We start from the raw sequence: 14,138 nt of genomic DNA, 5'->3' as shown, positions 1-14,138 counted from the left end.
TAAGACCTCCTGAACAGCGACCAGCTCTCGCCGCATCATGCCGGTCAGTTTTCGGCTTTCTCTACTGAGGTGCTCATCCGGAAGAACCGGGACACAATCGCAGTAGTCTCCCTGCGCTACCTTAGCCGATATAACGGAATGTAAGGTACCAAAACAAGGGAGCTGGGCAAACCCAACTATTGACCCAAGACATGATTCGGAGCTAATGCATATAGTGCTATAAGTTCGGGGTGCCGCACTGTTGAAAGTGTTCGGACTTGTCCTGCCATATTGTGGGGCGCCATAAGAAGCCCCTGGCAAACTGAACGTACCAAGGTGTACGAATGCAATATTAAACAAACATTTATAGGAAAAATGTGCAAATAGGAATAATAAGACGACGCTATATATTATCTCCCATTGATGAATAATACGTTTAAGCGTATGTTTACAATGGGTGCGGTTAAGCAGAAGTAAATAGGGCTATTTAACATGTCATATCCAAGGGCGGGCTGCATGTAGGTATATAAAACAGGTATAACGATCGTGAACAGATTCCACCTGGGTATTTTCTTTGTGCGCAAAGCCTGTTGCCCCCTTGGTTTTTTCTCCTGTGTAAGTCCGACAATCCGGCTCTTCTGAAGAGGTTGCCCTAAACAGTGTCCTGAAAGATAAGAAGGGAGGGTTATGAAGGTATGTTGCGGTGATACCGCACTGTTGACTGAGTCACTGCTGCGCCTCCGCCTATGCCCATGGTATTTCGAGTGCGTAATTGTGTACGCGTGGCACGAATGCTGCTTTGATGGGGCTTGAGCGGAGGCCGGACTGCTAGTCGCGCTCTTGGCGTGCCTGGTGATCCTGTTGCGGGGTGCTCCGGACTCGCTTGACGGTGCTCGAGGTTGTCATCGCCGGATTGGTGGTTTGTCAGAGGAGGCCGCATTGTACTTCTGCCGCGAGGGCTGCAGTATGCTCTTCTGTACGAAGAGAGCGGTCCATGTTTCTGTTTACTGTTATGACCCCACGCGGTCCTGGCATCTTGAGCTTAAGGTATGCATAGTGTGGTACCGCATTGAATCTAGCGAATGCGGTTCGTCCAAGCAGTGCGTGGTAACCACTACGGAAAGGGACGATATCGAAGATTAACTCTTCGCTTTGGAAGTTATCCGGAGATCCGAAGACCACTTCCAATGTTATAGAGCCCGTGCAACGGGCCTCTACTCCAGGAATTACACCTTTAAAGGTGGTTTTCGTGGGCTTGATCCTTGAAGGGTCGATGCCCATTTTGCGCACTGTGTCCTGGTAAAGCAGGTTCAGGCTGCTGCCGCCGTCCATAAGGACTTGCATGAGGTGGAATCCGTGATGATTGGGTCTAGGACCAATGCGGCTGAGCCGCCGTGACGGATGCTGGTAGGGTGATCCCTACGATCAAAGGTGATCGGACAAACTGACCATGGGTTGAATTTGGGGGCGACTGGCTCCATCGCATAGACTTCCCATAGTGCTCGCTTCCGTTCCTGCTTGGGAATGTGGGTGGCGTAGATCATGTTGACCATTTTCACCTGGGGAGGAAATTTCTTCTGTCCCCTCGTGTTCGGACGCTGGGGCTCCTCATCATCGTCACTGTGCAGCCCCTTGTCCTTGTTTTCGGTGTTTATTTTACCAACCTGTTTGAATACCCAACAGTATCTATTAGTGTGGTTTGCTGGTTTGTTCGGGGTGCCATGAATTTGGCACGAGCGTTCTAGTATGCGGTCCAGACTGGACGGTCCCTGATTGTTTCTTTTGAACGGCTTTTTCTGCTGACCGGATTTAGATCCGCTGAATCCGGCATTGACTGCCGTGTCTTCAGCGTTGTCGTTGTTATTCCGTCGCTTATGTCTGTTGCGCCATGGCTTGCCGTTATTGTCACGGGCATCCGAGGTGCCGGAATGTGGCGTGGTGCTACTACGAGCCAACCAGTTGTCCTTGCCAGAGCAAAAGTGGGTCATTAGTGTTGTGAGTGCTGCCATGGACTTGGGTTTTTCCTGGCCGAGGTGTCGGGCGAGCCACTCGTCACGAATATTATGCTTAAAGGCCGCCAGGGCTTCGGCGTCCCGACAGTCGACTATTTGGTTCTTTTTAGTTAGGAACTGAGTCCAGAATTTCCTGGCTGACTCTCCGGGTTGTTGAGTAATGTGGCTCAAGTCATCGGCGTCCGGTGGTCGCACGTATGTGCCCTGGAAGTTGTCGAGGAATGCGTCTTCTAGGTTTTCCCAACTTCCAATGGAATTTGCCGGCAGACTGTTTAGCCAATGCGGGCAGGTCCTTTGAGCTTAAGGGGAAGATACTTGATGGCGTGTAGATCGTCTCCACGGGCCATGTGAATGTGGAGAAGGAAATCTTCGATCCATACTGCGGGGTCTGTTGTGCCATCGTATGATTCGATGTTTATGGGTTTGAACCCTTCTGGGAATCCATGATCCATCACTTCGTTAGTGAAGTAGAGGGGGTGTGCGGCGCCTCTATGCCAGGCTATGAGGCTACGCAGTTCGAATGATTCTGGGTGGTTGTATTTGGCCCGGCCGGACTTGTTCGTAGTGTATCCGGCGTGACGGTCATCGGCGCGTGTTGGGGCGCGCCCCCGCGGTCCGTAGATCGATCTTGGCTGTCCTGCTTTGTTTTCCAGTATATCTTGCAGGTCTTGCCTATTGCCCCGGGCCGTAGTGTATTGGCATGGGGGCGCGGGCTGGTATTCTGGCTGATATGCTGTTTTATCCCGGCCACGAGATGGCCGGTTAGCCGTGTTGCGCTCGAGTCCGTATTCCTCAGCTGCCAGGACTTCAGTCCATCTGTCTGTGAGCAGGTCTTGATCAGCTTGGAGCTGCTGCTGCTTCTTCTTCAGGCTCCTCGCGGTGGCCATAAGCCGGCGCTTGAAGCACTCCTGCTCCACGGGGTCCTCGGGTACGCCGAACTCGTCGTTGTCGAGGCTAATCTCATCTTCAGAGGGGGGCATGTAATTGTCCTCCTCCGGATATCCGTCCGTCGCCTGTTCGTCTGGGCTGACCTGCCCGTCTTCCTGTTCGGCCTGCTCGAAGGCAGGCTGATCGGGGTTATATTCCTCTTCGGCACCATCCGTATTGTTTTCGTCTCCTGGGTCGGTATTGCTGTGGCGAGGCTTGGAGCGGTGTCGACGACGCCCATGCTTTGCTTTTCTCCCTGAGGGATTATCCTCCATTGCCTCATCGCCATTGGTTTCCTTCGGAGTGTCCACCATATATATATCGTATGAGGAGGTGGTTGTCCACCGCCCCGTGAGCGGTGGTTCCTGTTCTTCTCCTGCATCATCGTCCATACCGTCGATGTCTTCGGGGTCGAAGTCAAGCACGTCGGTTAAGTCATCGACCGTGGCAATGAAGTGGGTGGTGGGTGGGCAACGAATTCCTTCGTCGCCCGCTTCCCACTCAAGCCGGACATAGTTCGGCCAAGAGTCTCCTGACAAGGAGAGAGATTTTAACGAGTTCAGCACGTCGCCAAAGGGCGAGTGCTGGAAGATATCCGATGCGGTGAACTCCATTACAGGAGCCCAACCAGGTTCGGCGGGCAAAGCCAAATACTCTACCACCACCACAAAATGATAAAGCTAAAAGGTCAAAGCCAAGATCATCTCAAGCATCACAAGATGACGCTGATATGGATGTGCTGCTCACAAGTACTTTGATAGGCATACGAGAAACCCTTGCAAGTCCAGTACAGACTGTAGCCCCAAAGGACCCAAATGCTCCTTTATCGGACATGCTCAAGAAGATTCCGTTGCCACCTGATGAGAGGATGTCGGTCGGGATGCATCTATGCAAGCCAGAATTTGCAGTCCATCGAGGTTTTCTTGTCAGCATGGGTCAAGAATACCTGGAGCGTTGGGTGTATACATACTTATCTGACAATTATCCCGCTGGCAAACGTGCCGACAATGATCTTGTTGGTAACCTTGGAAACAATGATACTGCTAGTAACCTTGGCGATGATCCTGCTGTTAACTCTAGCCCTTTCTGAGTAAGATTGATTGGTGGTCTACCATATTGTTGGATCCTTTTGGTTGCAAAACACTAGTTTCTAAGTAGTCAATGACTAGCTTTTGGCTATGTACAGCTGATGTCTAAGTTATGGCTGATGGTGGTATTATTTTGCTACAGCCTTCTGCTTAGTTTCCAAGTAGTATAAGCATGCATGATATGATTATTAGATGCTAATGTGAAAGTTGTGTTGCTTTCTGACTTTTGGATAAGTTTCTAGGTAGTATCAGGATGCATACATAATTAGACTTCTGGTTATGTTAATTCCACAAGAATAATTTGTGTATCTCTTGCATTCCAGATGTGCTGGACAATGAGTATTAATCAAATGTAATGCACCGTGGTTATTCAACAACAATGTTGTTGTGTATCGTCAGAGTTATAAAATCATTTGCCTTCAGTGTTATGCTTATGAAACTTCAGATTATTATTATTATTTGTTTATCAAATTATTTGGCTTTGTTATGCTTTTGAAAAGTCAGATTATTATATATATTTGTTTTTAGCATATGCACAACGGTGATCTCCAACCCCAGGCAAAATAGCAACCTAACACTGCCTGGGCCATTTATCCACACAGGCACGTTCCCAGGTCAGCAACCAATCGCAGCCTAGAAACATGGACGTGCCTGGCCAGGCATTTTTGCTGAGATGTCCAGGCAACTCCCAGGCAGCTATTTAGCCGAGGCAAACCAGTGAGGACACGATCCAAACTGGCCCACAATCTCTCCAAACATACTGAGTAGTGTATATGGCAGCAAGATTTTACGTACGTGGTATATATTTTGCAGCCAAAAGTGTCAGGCTACGAATCACACATACAAAATACACCGAAAAGTACACAACATACAGGGCCTTCACCAGCAATCTCTAAAAATTTCTGATATTTTTTCGAACTTTGGTCTGCGAGGAGACATAACATACTCAAGAGGTGTGTACTGCATAGAGCTGATAAAAACGATACATATGGCTTGATTTTGAAACCATGAATAAAAATAATAAGTGTAGACCCAAGTGTTCATAACAAATAGTGTATACGTCAGCAAGATTGTACGTACGTGCTATATTTTCCCAGCCAAAAGTATCAGGCTACGAATTGCACGTACAAAATACACCGAAAAATATGCAACATACAGGACCTTCGTCAACAATCTCTAAATATTTCTGATGTTTTTTTCCAACTTAGGTCTGCGAGGAGACATAACATATTCAAGAGGTGTGTACTGCATAGAGCTGATAAAAACTGTATTTTTGGCTTGATTTTGAAACTATGAATAAAATAATAACTATAGACCCAAGGGTGTATGTCGGTGCTCTAAGGTCAGCTGATTAGATCATAACACATTACAATGAACGGGGTAAGCTATTTACTTTGATATATTAATTGGGGGTGTTTCTTTCGGGCATGTACTACCATGATTCTTCCATAAAATTATCACATCTGTATGTATTGTTTTTGATAATTTCTTTGAAATTTTTCAGTTTCTATTTCTAGATTTCATTGATAATCCGGACATATGTGCACACAGAAGGAAATTCAAAGGTGCACCAGTGAATTCGATTGTCGCGTTTTACATATTTCACTGTTCACCCAACTACGTGCATGCATGCGGAAGTTCCAAGGTTCACCTCTGAGTTGTAAGTAGGCGTTTTCAGATTTTTACAGTTTGTCAGGGATGTATGTACATATGGTCAGAAATTCGAAGGTGTATTCATGAGCACACTTTCCTCGCAGAAAAAAATTGCTTTCGTGTGGAGACCTCCTTGATTTTCGAACACTTCATCCACACAAAACTTAAACGAACTTTTAGTGGCGGGGTTAGTGAAAATGGCAATGAAATCCCATCATGTACTGCTGCAACATTATTGTATAATTATAAACAAACATTACCCACTGTATGCTATCACAATTCTATGGCCCCAAGTCAAGGAGGCATCAACAAGAATTCAAACATACGCAAATAATGAAGCTATAACATCAATCTGTGAAAACATAAAATTCAAAAAAAATATGTGAAAACATGACAGTCTGTAAAGATTTGAAAATCCACCATATTTCTGTAACTCTAAAAATTCTGAGAAAATTAGGAAAAACAAAATTTTTGTATAGAAAGACAGTACAAAAAATTTCAGAACCGTTTCATGTTTCATTAAACTTCGCCGATTGTTACCATTATCTTGTTGCCGTTATTACCAACTCTCCCCCCTCTATGCAACCGTTATCTGCAACACCTGGTGGGTCTTGCAGCGACGTCTCGTCACGTGCGTGGGCTGGCAGGCTGGTCCAGCTGAAGGACGTACTCCTATGGTGATGGATATATGTATGTTTTTACTACTCCATATATTTCTTCATAAGACAACATCTAATCCCTTATCAACATCGGCAATGCAAAACAAGATCCAGGAACGATCTGGTACCTGTCACATGTAATGTTATTTTTCATATAATTTTTTGTGTGATATGTTTGTGCCTGGAGGTTGATGCTTCGTTCACATAAGTTCTTAGATGCTCTTGCTTCGCAATTTTCTCAATATATTGTTTCAAATATGAGATACATTTCGGAGCTCAAAAATTCAAAAAAATTATAAAATCCTAACAATCCTATCATTTTCTGCAGCGCGTCCCTTGCTATGCAACAGAATATGTAGTGCACAATCTTTCCCTTTACATAAATTAAGACTGCAAGGATGTCATACCGAACACAAACCATGAATTTACAATCGTTGCTGCTACAGGACTTGATGAGCGTGGTGACTCCTATTTTGGCACTGGCCTTTGGAAAGAAATTTCTAAGTTTTATGTACTGAAAGTTGGCACTATAATTGCACTGCACATAAAAGGGTTTGGTCATGAGATATATGCTAACTTCCCCGACGATATCATCCGTTCAGACTTTGTTCGAAGTAACTTTTCTTTTCAAGTATCTGCATGTTGACTTACCCAGCAATATCAAATGAATTGTGTAGTATTTAAGCAACCAATTGTTATTTCATTTTCTTACTATATTCCTACCTAATAACTTCTAGTTGCCAATACACTTTTCTATTACCCTGTTTAAACTAAATATTCCCTGTACTCCCACTTCTATCAGAAAGCGCCGCTGACAAGGAGACTCCGGAGGTGGAGAACAGGGCTGCCAACAAGCGGAGGCGGGGCGAGCAAGAACCACAAGCGACTCCAGCAGGCCTAGACTTCATCAGCAACCTCCCCGATGATATGTTGACAGTCATCACCTCCCTCCTCCCAATCAAATATGGGCGCGCGGACAACCATCCTTTTCCGGCGGTGGTTCCCCCTATGGAACTCCACCCCTCTCGACCTTATCGACACCCACGAGCTCTGCCATAGCTATCACAAAAGCTTGGATGCGTTCTCCAAGATCCTCGGCAGTCACCTTGGCCCAACCAGAGGCCTTAGAATGGGCAAGTTCCATTCCAACGGCAAGGACCGAGCCAAGCTTGACGACTGGTTCTAACCCCGCGCCCTAAGGTGGGGGAAAGTGGGGCGGGGAGGAAGGCATATGGGAGGATAGAAAAAGGGGCGTTGTGTCCCTGATGGGCGGGCCAGGGGAGGACAAGGGCACACGCCGCACCCGTTCGCGCGTGTCCGTTTGGACGCAAAGACGGCCCAAATTTAGGCGGGGAATGGGTCAAAAGCGGACCGAAAACCGACATTTGTCCCCTTTTATTCCCACGCATTGGGCCGCATTTTGTGTCCGTTTACCCCAAAACGGACGTGGCCGGAGCCCAGTTGCCCTAAAATCCAGCAGCAAAAGTTGGGCCGGCCCAACTGGTGTGGCTGGTGGTGGCACGGTTCATACTGCAGCACCAAGCAAACACCCGTGTTTCGAGCACCCTGGATTTAGTCGCCCCACTTGTCCCCAAATCCCTAACCCTAACCCGAAGATGGCGGCGGCTGAGGAGGGGAAAGCGGAGGGGAAGATGGGGGCGGCGGAGGAGAGGGAGAGGGAGAGGGAGCGCTCCTATCCTGACCCCTCCGACCCCTTCATTGAGGTCAAATTCGGCAATAATTTCGTGGACATTCCCTCCAACGCCGACGAGAGCCCCGCCTGGTCGCTGCTCGTCGGCGTCAAGAGCGGCGCCCTACGCGTCCACCGTTTTCACGTGGCGAGATCCGGGCGGATCTCAGGTCGGAGCGACGACGATATCCAGGTCTTCCACGACCTCAAGAAGCGGCAGGGGTGCAGCTCGGGCGCCAGCGCAACCCTGGCTCCTGACGGCCGCTCGCTCTGCCTCCTGCAGCTGGTCGAGAATGCGCAAGCCGACGGCCTGCAGCTGCTGCTGCCGGCCGAGGAGGAACCGCCGGCCGAAGTAGCGCTTCCCCCGCTGGATCCAAGCATGCGTGGCCGGTGCATGCCCATCTCCGCCGACGGCCACATATGGGCCGTGTCCGCCACCTACTCTTCTTGCACCAGTTACTGCATCCGAGTACAACGCCTGGTCATTGAAGAGGAAGAGGGCGCAGCCACACAACATTGGGAGCAGGTCGGGATCCCCTTGGTCCAACTTTGCAAATTCGAGCCCTACCGTGGGAGCATATGGGGTCCTGACTTCCTCCAGGGCTACGCGGTGCTCCCTGGCCATGGCCGTGAGGGGAGCACCCTCATCCTGCTCTCCCTCCAAAACGGCCTTTTCTTCACTTTCAACTGTTCCTCCGCTGACTTGGGCTGGACCAAGGTAACCCAAACCTCAGACGCCAAGGACTACGTCCCTATCCTTGGCCGTGGCCTCTATGCACAAGAAAGCAATGCCATCTACATGCTCCGCAAAGATGCGATCTATGCATACAAGCTGGGATATGAAGAGGGAAGTCTGAAGATGGATCCCCCTGTGGACATTATATTTCCTTATGTTGACAGAAGCACAGCCCATGGCTTCCTCACCCATCTGGGCTCTGGGGTCATGTGCTCTGTCTTGATGAGTGTGGGGCTCCCATGCTGGCCAGACCACCTACACGCCATTATCACCACCTTCCACCTTGGTCCTGACCCCTCCCATATCAAGGTCCTGCACTCCACCTCCCGCCAGGTGGACATGTTACCCATGAAAGACATCAATGAATTTGAATTCTCCTTTCTCCAGTAAGTTTCTCCGTCCACTAAAGCCATGTATTTATTTTGACCATTAATCCATTCATTCATGTTGGTCATCTTGCTTACAAATTAATATTAATCTTGTGTCCACCAATCAATCACTTAGAGAGTATAAGGATGACAAGGTGCGTCATCAAGTCCATGAAGTTCATGATGCAGAGGAAGTCCATGAAGAGGAAGTGCTTCATGATCCTTGCAGGTCTTGTTCCGCAAGCTTGAGCTTAGCTTAGATATCTTATTTCAAGTTTCTTGTGCATGACACACATATTTTGCTTCTTGCATGCAGGCATCTTTTACCACCAGGTCCTCCTGCTCCCTATGTGAAGCCACATATGGACAATGAGCTCTTGTTTATCATCTGCCAAGCTGGTTCACAATCATTTATCTATAAAACAAGTCTCATGGATCTGAGTCCAGATCTGAGTTCAAGGTTAGGAATAGCGACTCCTCTCAAGCCACATTACATTGTACATGGAGATGATTGTGGTCCGAGGCATTTTTTTCTCCTTGACTCAAAACTACATGCTGTCTCGTTCCTAAAAGATGGCATGGATGTGCTTAACCTGGACACCAGATGTGAGCATTTAGATTTGCAAGCACGGCGGCCTGTTTCTCCTATTGATCCTTTTGTCATGGTTATCCAAGTTGGTAGGACAACTCTTGCTCTTACTGAAACTCTCCAAGTTTACCGTAAGGCCTTCCTTGTTTGTCCTCCTGGATCCATCTCATGGGTGCGCTGCATGACAGATCACTCTAATATTCTTGACAGGAAGGTTGAGCTGTCCGGATATGTAGTAGTGAGTGATAATTCCTTTGTAGTCTGTGATACTCTCACATGTTCTTGTTTTCACTTTGACCTGGATTCCAAGAAGTGGCATCTTGTTATGCCTTGGGCTCCATGGGGAAAATACCTGCCAAGGGATATGTCTAGATACCGCTTTCTAAATGGCAAATGTGTATTTGTGGATGGTTTTATCTACACATGCTCAGGAAAAGGGCTTGCTGCTTATGAACTAGTTGATGAAGATCATTGTGTGTACCTAGATATCCCAATATTTTTGCCACTCTCATGGGAAAGTGAAAATTGGAAGACTGAAAGGATGTGTTTGGATTATGCTGGCAAAGATGTCAACTCGGGTGCCATCTTGTTTTGGGTGGTGCAAGGTGAATCTCTCTCTCTCTCTCTCTCTCTCTCTCTCTCTCTCTCTCTCTCTTGCATTTCATGAAAGATGCCATCACCTCTAATGTTCTTGCCATCACCTCTAATGTTCTTTGTATATATAGGTTTGCAAATCAAGCACCGTGACCACCATAATACGTTATGGATCACAGCAGTGGAGGTTGAGACTGAGAAAACACCCAGGAAGAGCATGAAACCGGTTGGAATTAGGCATGTAGTCTCTGCTACACGTCTCATTGATCAAGAGGAAACCATCGATCAAAAGGAAGTAATCAGTACCAGATGCTGTGCTCTCTCTTTCTGATGCCGTTCCCCACTATTTTTTGCTATGAAGTCAACTTGGTACTTTATTGTGGTAGACTCTCATTGCACCAGCTGGTCAGCTAGTGACAAGTGAACTTGTATGATCCTCTTGGTTCTGTGAATTCTCACAAGTCAACTTGTACTTTATTTTGGTAGACTCCCATTGCACCAGCTAGTGAAAGTGAACTTCTATGATCCTCTTGGTTTTCTGTGAACTCTGTGAACTTGTATGCACCTTGCCTTGGAACTGTGAATTTAAAGTAGGTGGACATTGGGATTATATTATGATTAATTGTTGCTTTAGAATTTTGGTTTCCCGGGATTTGAGAGGTTTTGGGAGGCAGGGATACGGGAGGATTTGGTGAATCCCTTCCTTCCACCAAATCCCCTCAATTCCCCTCACATCCCCAAGTTTTCAAAAAACATGGATCTTGAGTCCACATTTATAAAAGAAGCCAAAAGCAACATCATCTATTCCCTCCGTCCGTCAACAGGGCATTTTTGGGTTTTCCCGACAACCCGCAGTCCCCCCTTCTTTTTCCTCATTCTCCTCTCCCCCACACCGGCGACGCCCCATGCTTCCCGCTCCCCCTCCCTTGCCGCCGCCTTGTTTCCCCCACGCCGCGCTACTGCCTCGTTCCCCTCCGTCAAGTGCCGATTTTGTGTCGATCTGCGGCGAGCGGGAGCGTGCCGGAGCAGAGGGAGCGTACTGGAGCACCGGCGAGCCGGAGCTGGGCCTCGACAAGGTCGGCTTCTCCAAGCGCGGGAGCGGACACGGCGGTTGTGACAGGCAGAGCAGAGCGAAGCCGGCGCCTACGCACAACCACCGCCTCGTTCTTCCCCGCGGCTGCCGGCGGCCGGAGCTTCCGCCCGTGCACGAGTCGTGCCCAGGTGAAGCTGCAATCGCTTCCTTTTTTCTCCAGAATCAATGGAAGGGACAACATTTTGGGATTGCAGGTTCAGTCTTTGTCCATTACTGTAACATGTTCATTACTGTAACTTTTTACTCCAAAGTTCAGAATTTTAGGAGTAGGTTGATATTTCCTGATCAATGATTTGCTATCGAAATGTGGCTTACTTACAAGCAACAAAGTTTAAGAGCTTCTCCCTGTATATACTTTCCCCATAAGATGGCCAAGCAAATCATCATCCCAGTGCAGGGCTTGCTTACGCCTTACTGTTGTCTAAGCTAACGGTTGGTACAGCGACAGCAACATTTCCATCTCTCCTGAAAGAAAGCAGTAGTGATCTTCTAAAGCTACCTCTCCCTGCGCTTTGAAGGCTTTGGCTACCGATATCTTTGGTTCTTCGGCGTCTTCGCCTCTTTTATGTTGCTCCTGCAGAGAAAAACCAGAAGAATGAATGATGTTTGCAGAGAACATTTGCCTAGTGATAAAATGCAACAACAGTGCCTCGTGCAGTCACATCAGGCAGTTAAGTGTGAAATAAAGCTTAGATTAGCCCATGCTGCTACTGTCCCAGGAATATTAGCAATTCTCTAAAATCTGTCTCCTAGATTTTGGATTCATGATGTTTTTGAAAAGGAGATGGCTCCGACTGAAATTCCGTGGACACTTTCCAAGATAATTTTTGTTTTCTGCAAAGAGTTTTCAAGTGCTAAAGATTATTGTCTTGCTAAGGATTATTAGCAAGATTCGTTACACTCCAGTAATTTTGTCGGTAACACCACAGCTATCATTAACCTCTATAGCCTGTACAAAACTGCCCCTCGATTTATTTTTCTTCTGATGCCAATGATTCTGCCCCTCTATAACCTTTCTCGTCATCTCATGATTCTGCCCATAATTCAGAGTTGGGAGTATCTACCATAACAAATTCGCAGTTCTTCACTTAAATAATTGGAACATCCTCAAGCCCCTGTTCTTATTCTTATTCTGCAATCTTATTTACTCACTGAATTTTCTTTCTTATTCTTACTGTCAAAATTTAGAGTTGGGAGTAGTTGTTGTTGATTCAGTTTACTGCATTACCTTGAACATTTTCAGTTTACTTGAAACTCCTTTGTCTGCTTGAAACAACATTGATAAAACGACATTGATTCAGTTTACTGCAGTACCTTGAACATTTTCAGTTTATTGACATGATGTTCAAGATTGTTTGCTCTACTCCTTGCTGCTTAAGTGGGGGACTGCTGTGTTATAGCTCATGCATGTTCACAGCAAGCCTAAGGATAATTGTTGATCAATTCTGTATCTTGTTTCACAGATAATAAAGTGACTCAATTCTTCATTTCCAGGACAATGAGCCAGATGTGGTTGCAGATTCTAGCGCTGAAGCTTGTCAAATAATTGCAACCACAATCCATGGTTGAAATGGTCTGCCTAAACAGGTAATGGCGATGCTACATTCATCTTGATAGTCTATAATGTTTGTCTATGAAGCACAATTTGCTGATATGGTGGTTAATTAAACATGATCTGTTGTGTTTGAAATTACAGGACAAACAAGTGTTCTAAAGTTCTGAAACACTCGATCAGTAATACATTTATTCAAAGAAGAAATTAACAGAAACATTGTTGGACTTACTGAAACTTAAAAACAAAGGCTAATAGTGAAACGTAAAAACAAAGGAAAATTTTCAGAGTACTCTAAATGTTGTGTGCCCTAGCATTTCTTATAAGCCATGCTGCAATTTTAGAGACCAAAAATACGTGTTTCAATGCTTATGTACCACTGTTTACTATCAGGAGGGGCCGAGTTCGAATCCCTGCTGGACCAACACTTTTAGGAATTTTTACACGCGAGTGTCACTCAGTGTTGGTGTCACTACTTAAATGTTGGCGCTGCTTACCGTTCACGAAAGGCATCAGGTCCACTGGTTGAGTACGCTAACGAAGATTTCGAACCTAGGGCGCGTCGTTCTTCCTTTTTGTTCGCATCACGGGGTTCATTGCCTAGGCGGGCCGTTAGTTTGGCACCCTTGTGCGAAGCGCCGCCAGTCGGAAAATCCTATTTGACGCATATTGCGTCAAACTGTCGACGAATCGCACAAGGGATGCCCACTAGCGAGCGATTTGAGCCGGCCCATCTTTAACGTACTTACAGGTTCTGGTTTCGGGAACCTTCTAGAGCGTTCCCAGCCGGTTGTTACTGGTTTTGGGAACTATCTAAAAGGTTCCTGAACCGGTTTTTTATTTTTCCTTTTATTTTTCTTTTTTAGCCTTTCTATTTGTTTTTCTTCTTCCTTTTTCTGGTTCTTTTTCCTTTTCTTTTCGTTACTTTTTTTGTTTTCTTCCAGTTTTCCTTTTCAAGTTAATTTCTCTTCTCAACAATTTTTTCTTTGGTTTTTGTTTCTTTTGCTTCCCTTCTCTTTTTTTCAAACTTTTTTCAAAATATTCAAGTTTTATTCATGTTTCCAACAAAATGTTCAGTTTTTGAAAAAATGTTCTCATTACAGAAAAAAGTTCAGCAACTTTTGAAATTCAGAAAATGTACTAGATTTCAAATTTTTGTTCGTGTATTCCAAAAAAAATCATGCTTCCAAATTTGTTA

The 14,138-nt window shown here is 46.2% G+C and overlaps 1 protein-coding gene and 1 pseudogene across 1 annotated transcript; both read left to right on the top strand.

Moving 5' to 3' along the window:
- The first annotated feature begins 7,897 nt into the window (after window positions 1-7,897).
- Window positions 7,898-10,922, top strand: LOC119365817 (annotated as a pseudogene).
- Window positions 10,923-11,147: 225 nt separating this feature from the next.
- LOC119368458 lies at window positions 11,148-13,159 on the top strand. The gene is made up of 2 exons (XM_037633711.1): window positions 11,148-11,582; window positions 12,883-13,159. The coding sequence occupies exons 1-2, from the start codon at window positions 11,201-11,203 to the stop codon at window positions 12,888-12,890; spliced, it is 390 nt and encodes a 129-aa protein (XP_037489608.1). The 5' UTR covers window positions 11,148-11,200; the 3' UTR covers window positions 12,891-13,159.
- The last annotated feature ends 979 nt before the right edge of the window (window positions 13,160-14,138 follow it).

Source organism: Triticum dicoccoides, chromosome 2B, assembly GCF_002162155.2.
Source record: "Triticum dicoccoides isolate Atlit2015 ecotype Zavitan chromosome 2B, WEW_v2.0, whole genome shotgun sequence".
NCBI lineage: Eukaryota > Viridiplantae > Streptophyta > Magnoliopsida > Poales > Poaceae > Triticum > Triticum dicoccoides.
This window is presented reverse-complemented; position numbering and strand designations above follow the sequence as displayed.

Coding starts and splice junctions, on each gene's coding strand:
- LOC119368458 (XM_037633711.1), top strand. CDS start 11,201: ATGCTTCCCGCTCCCCCTCCCTTGCCGCCGCCTTGTTTCCCCCACGCC.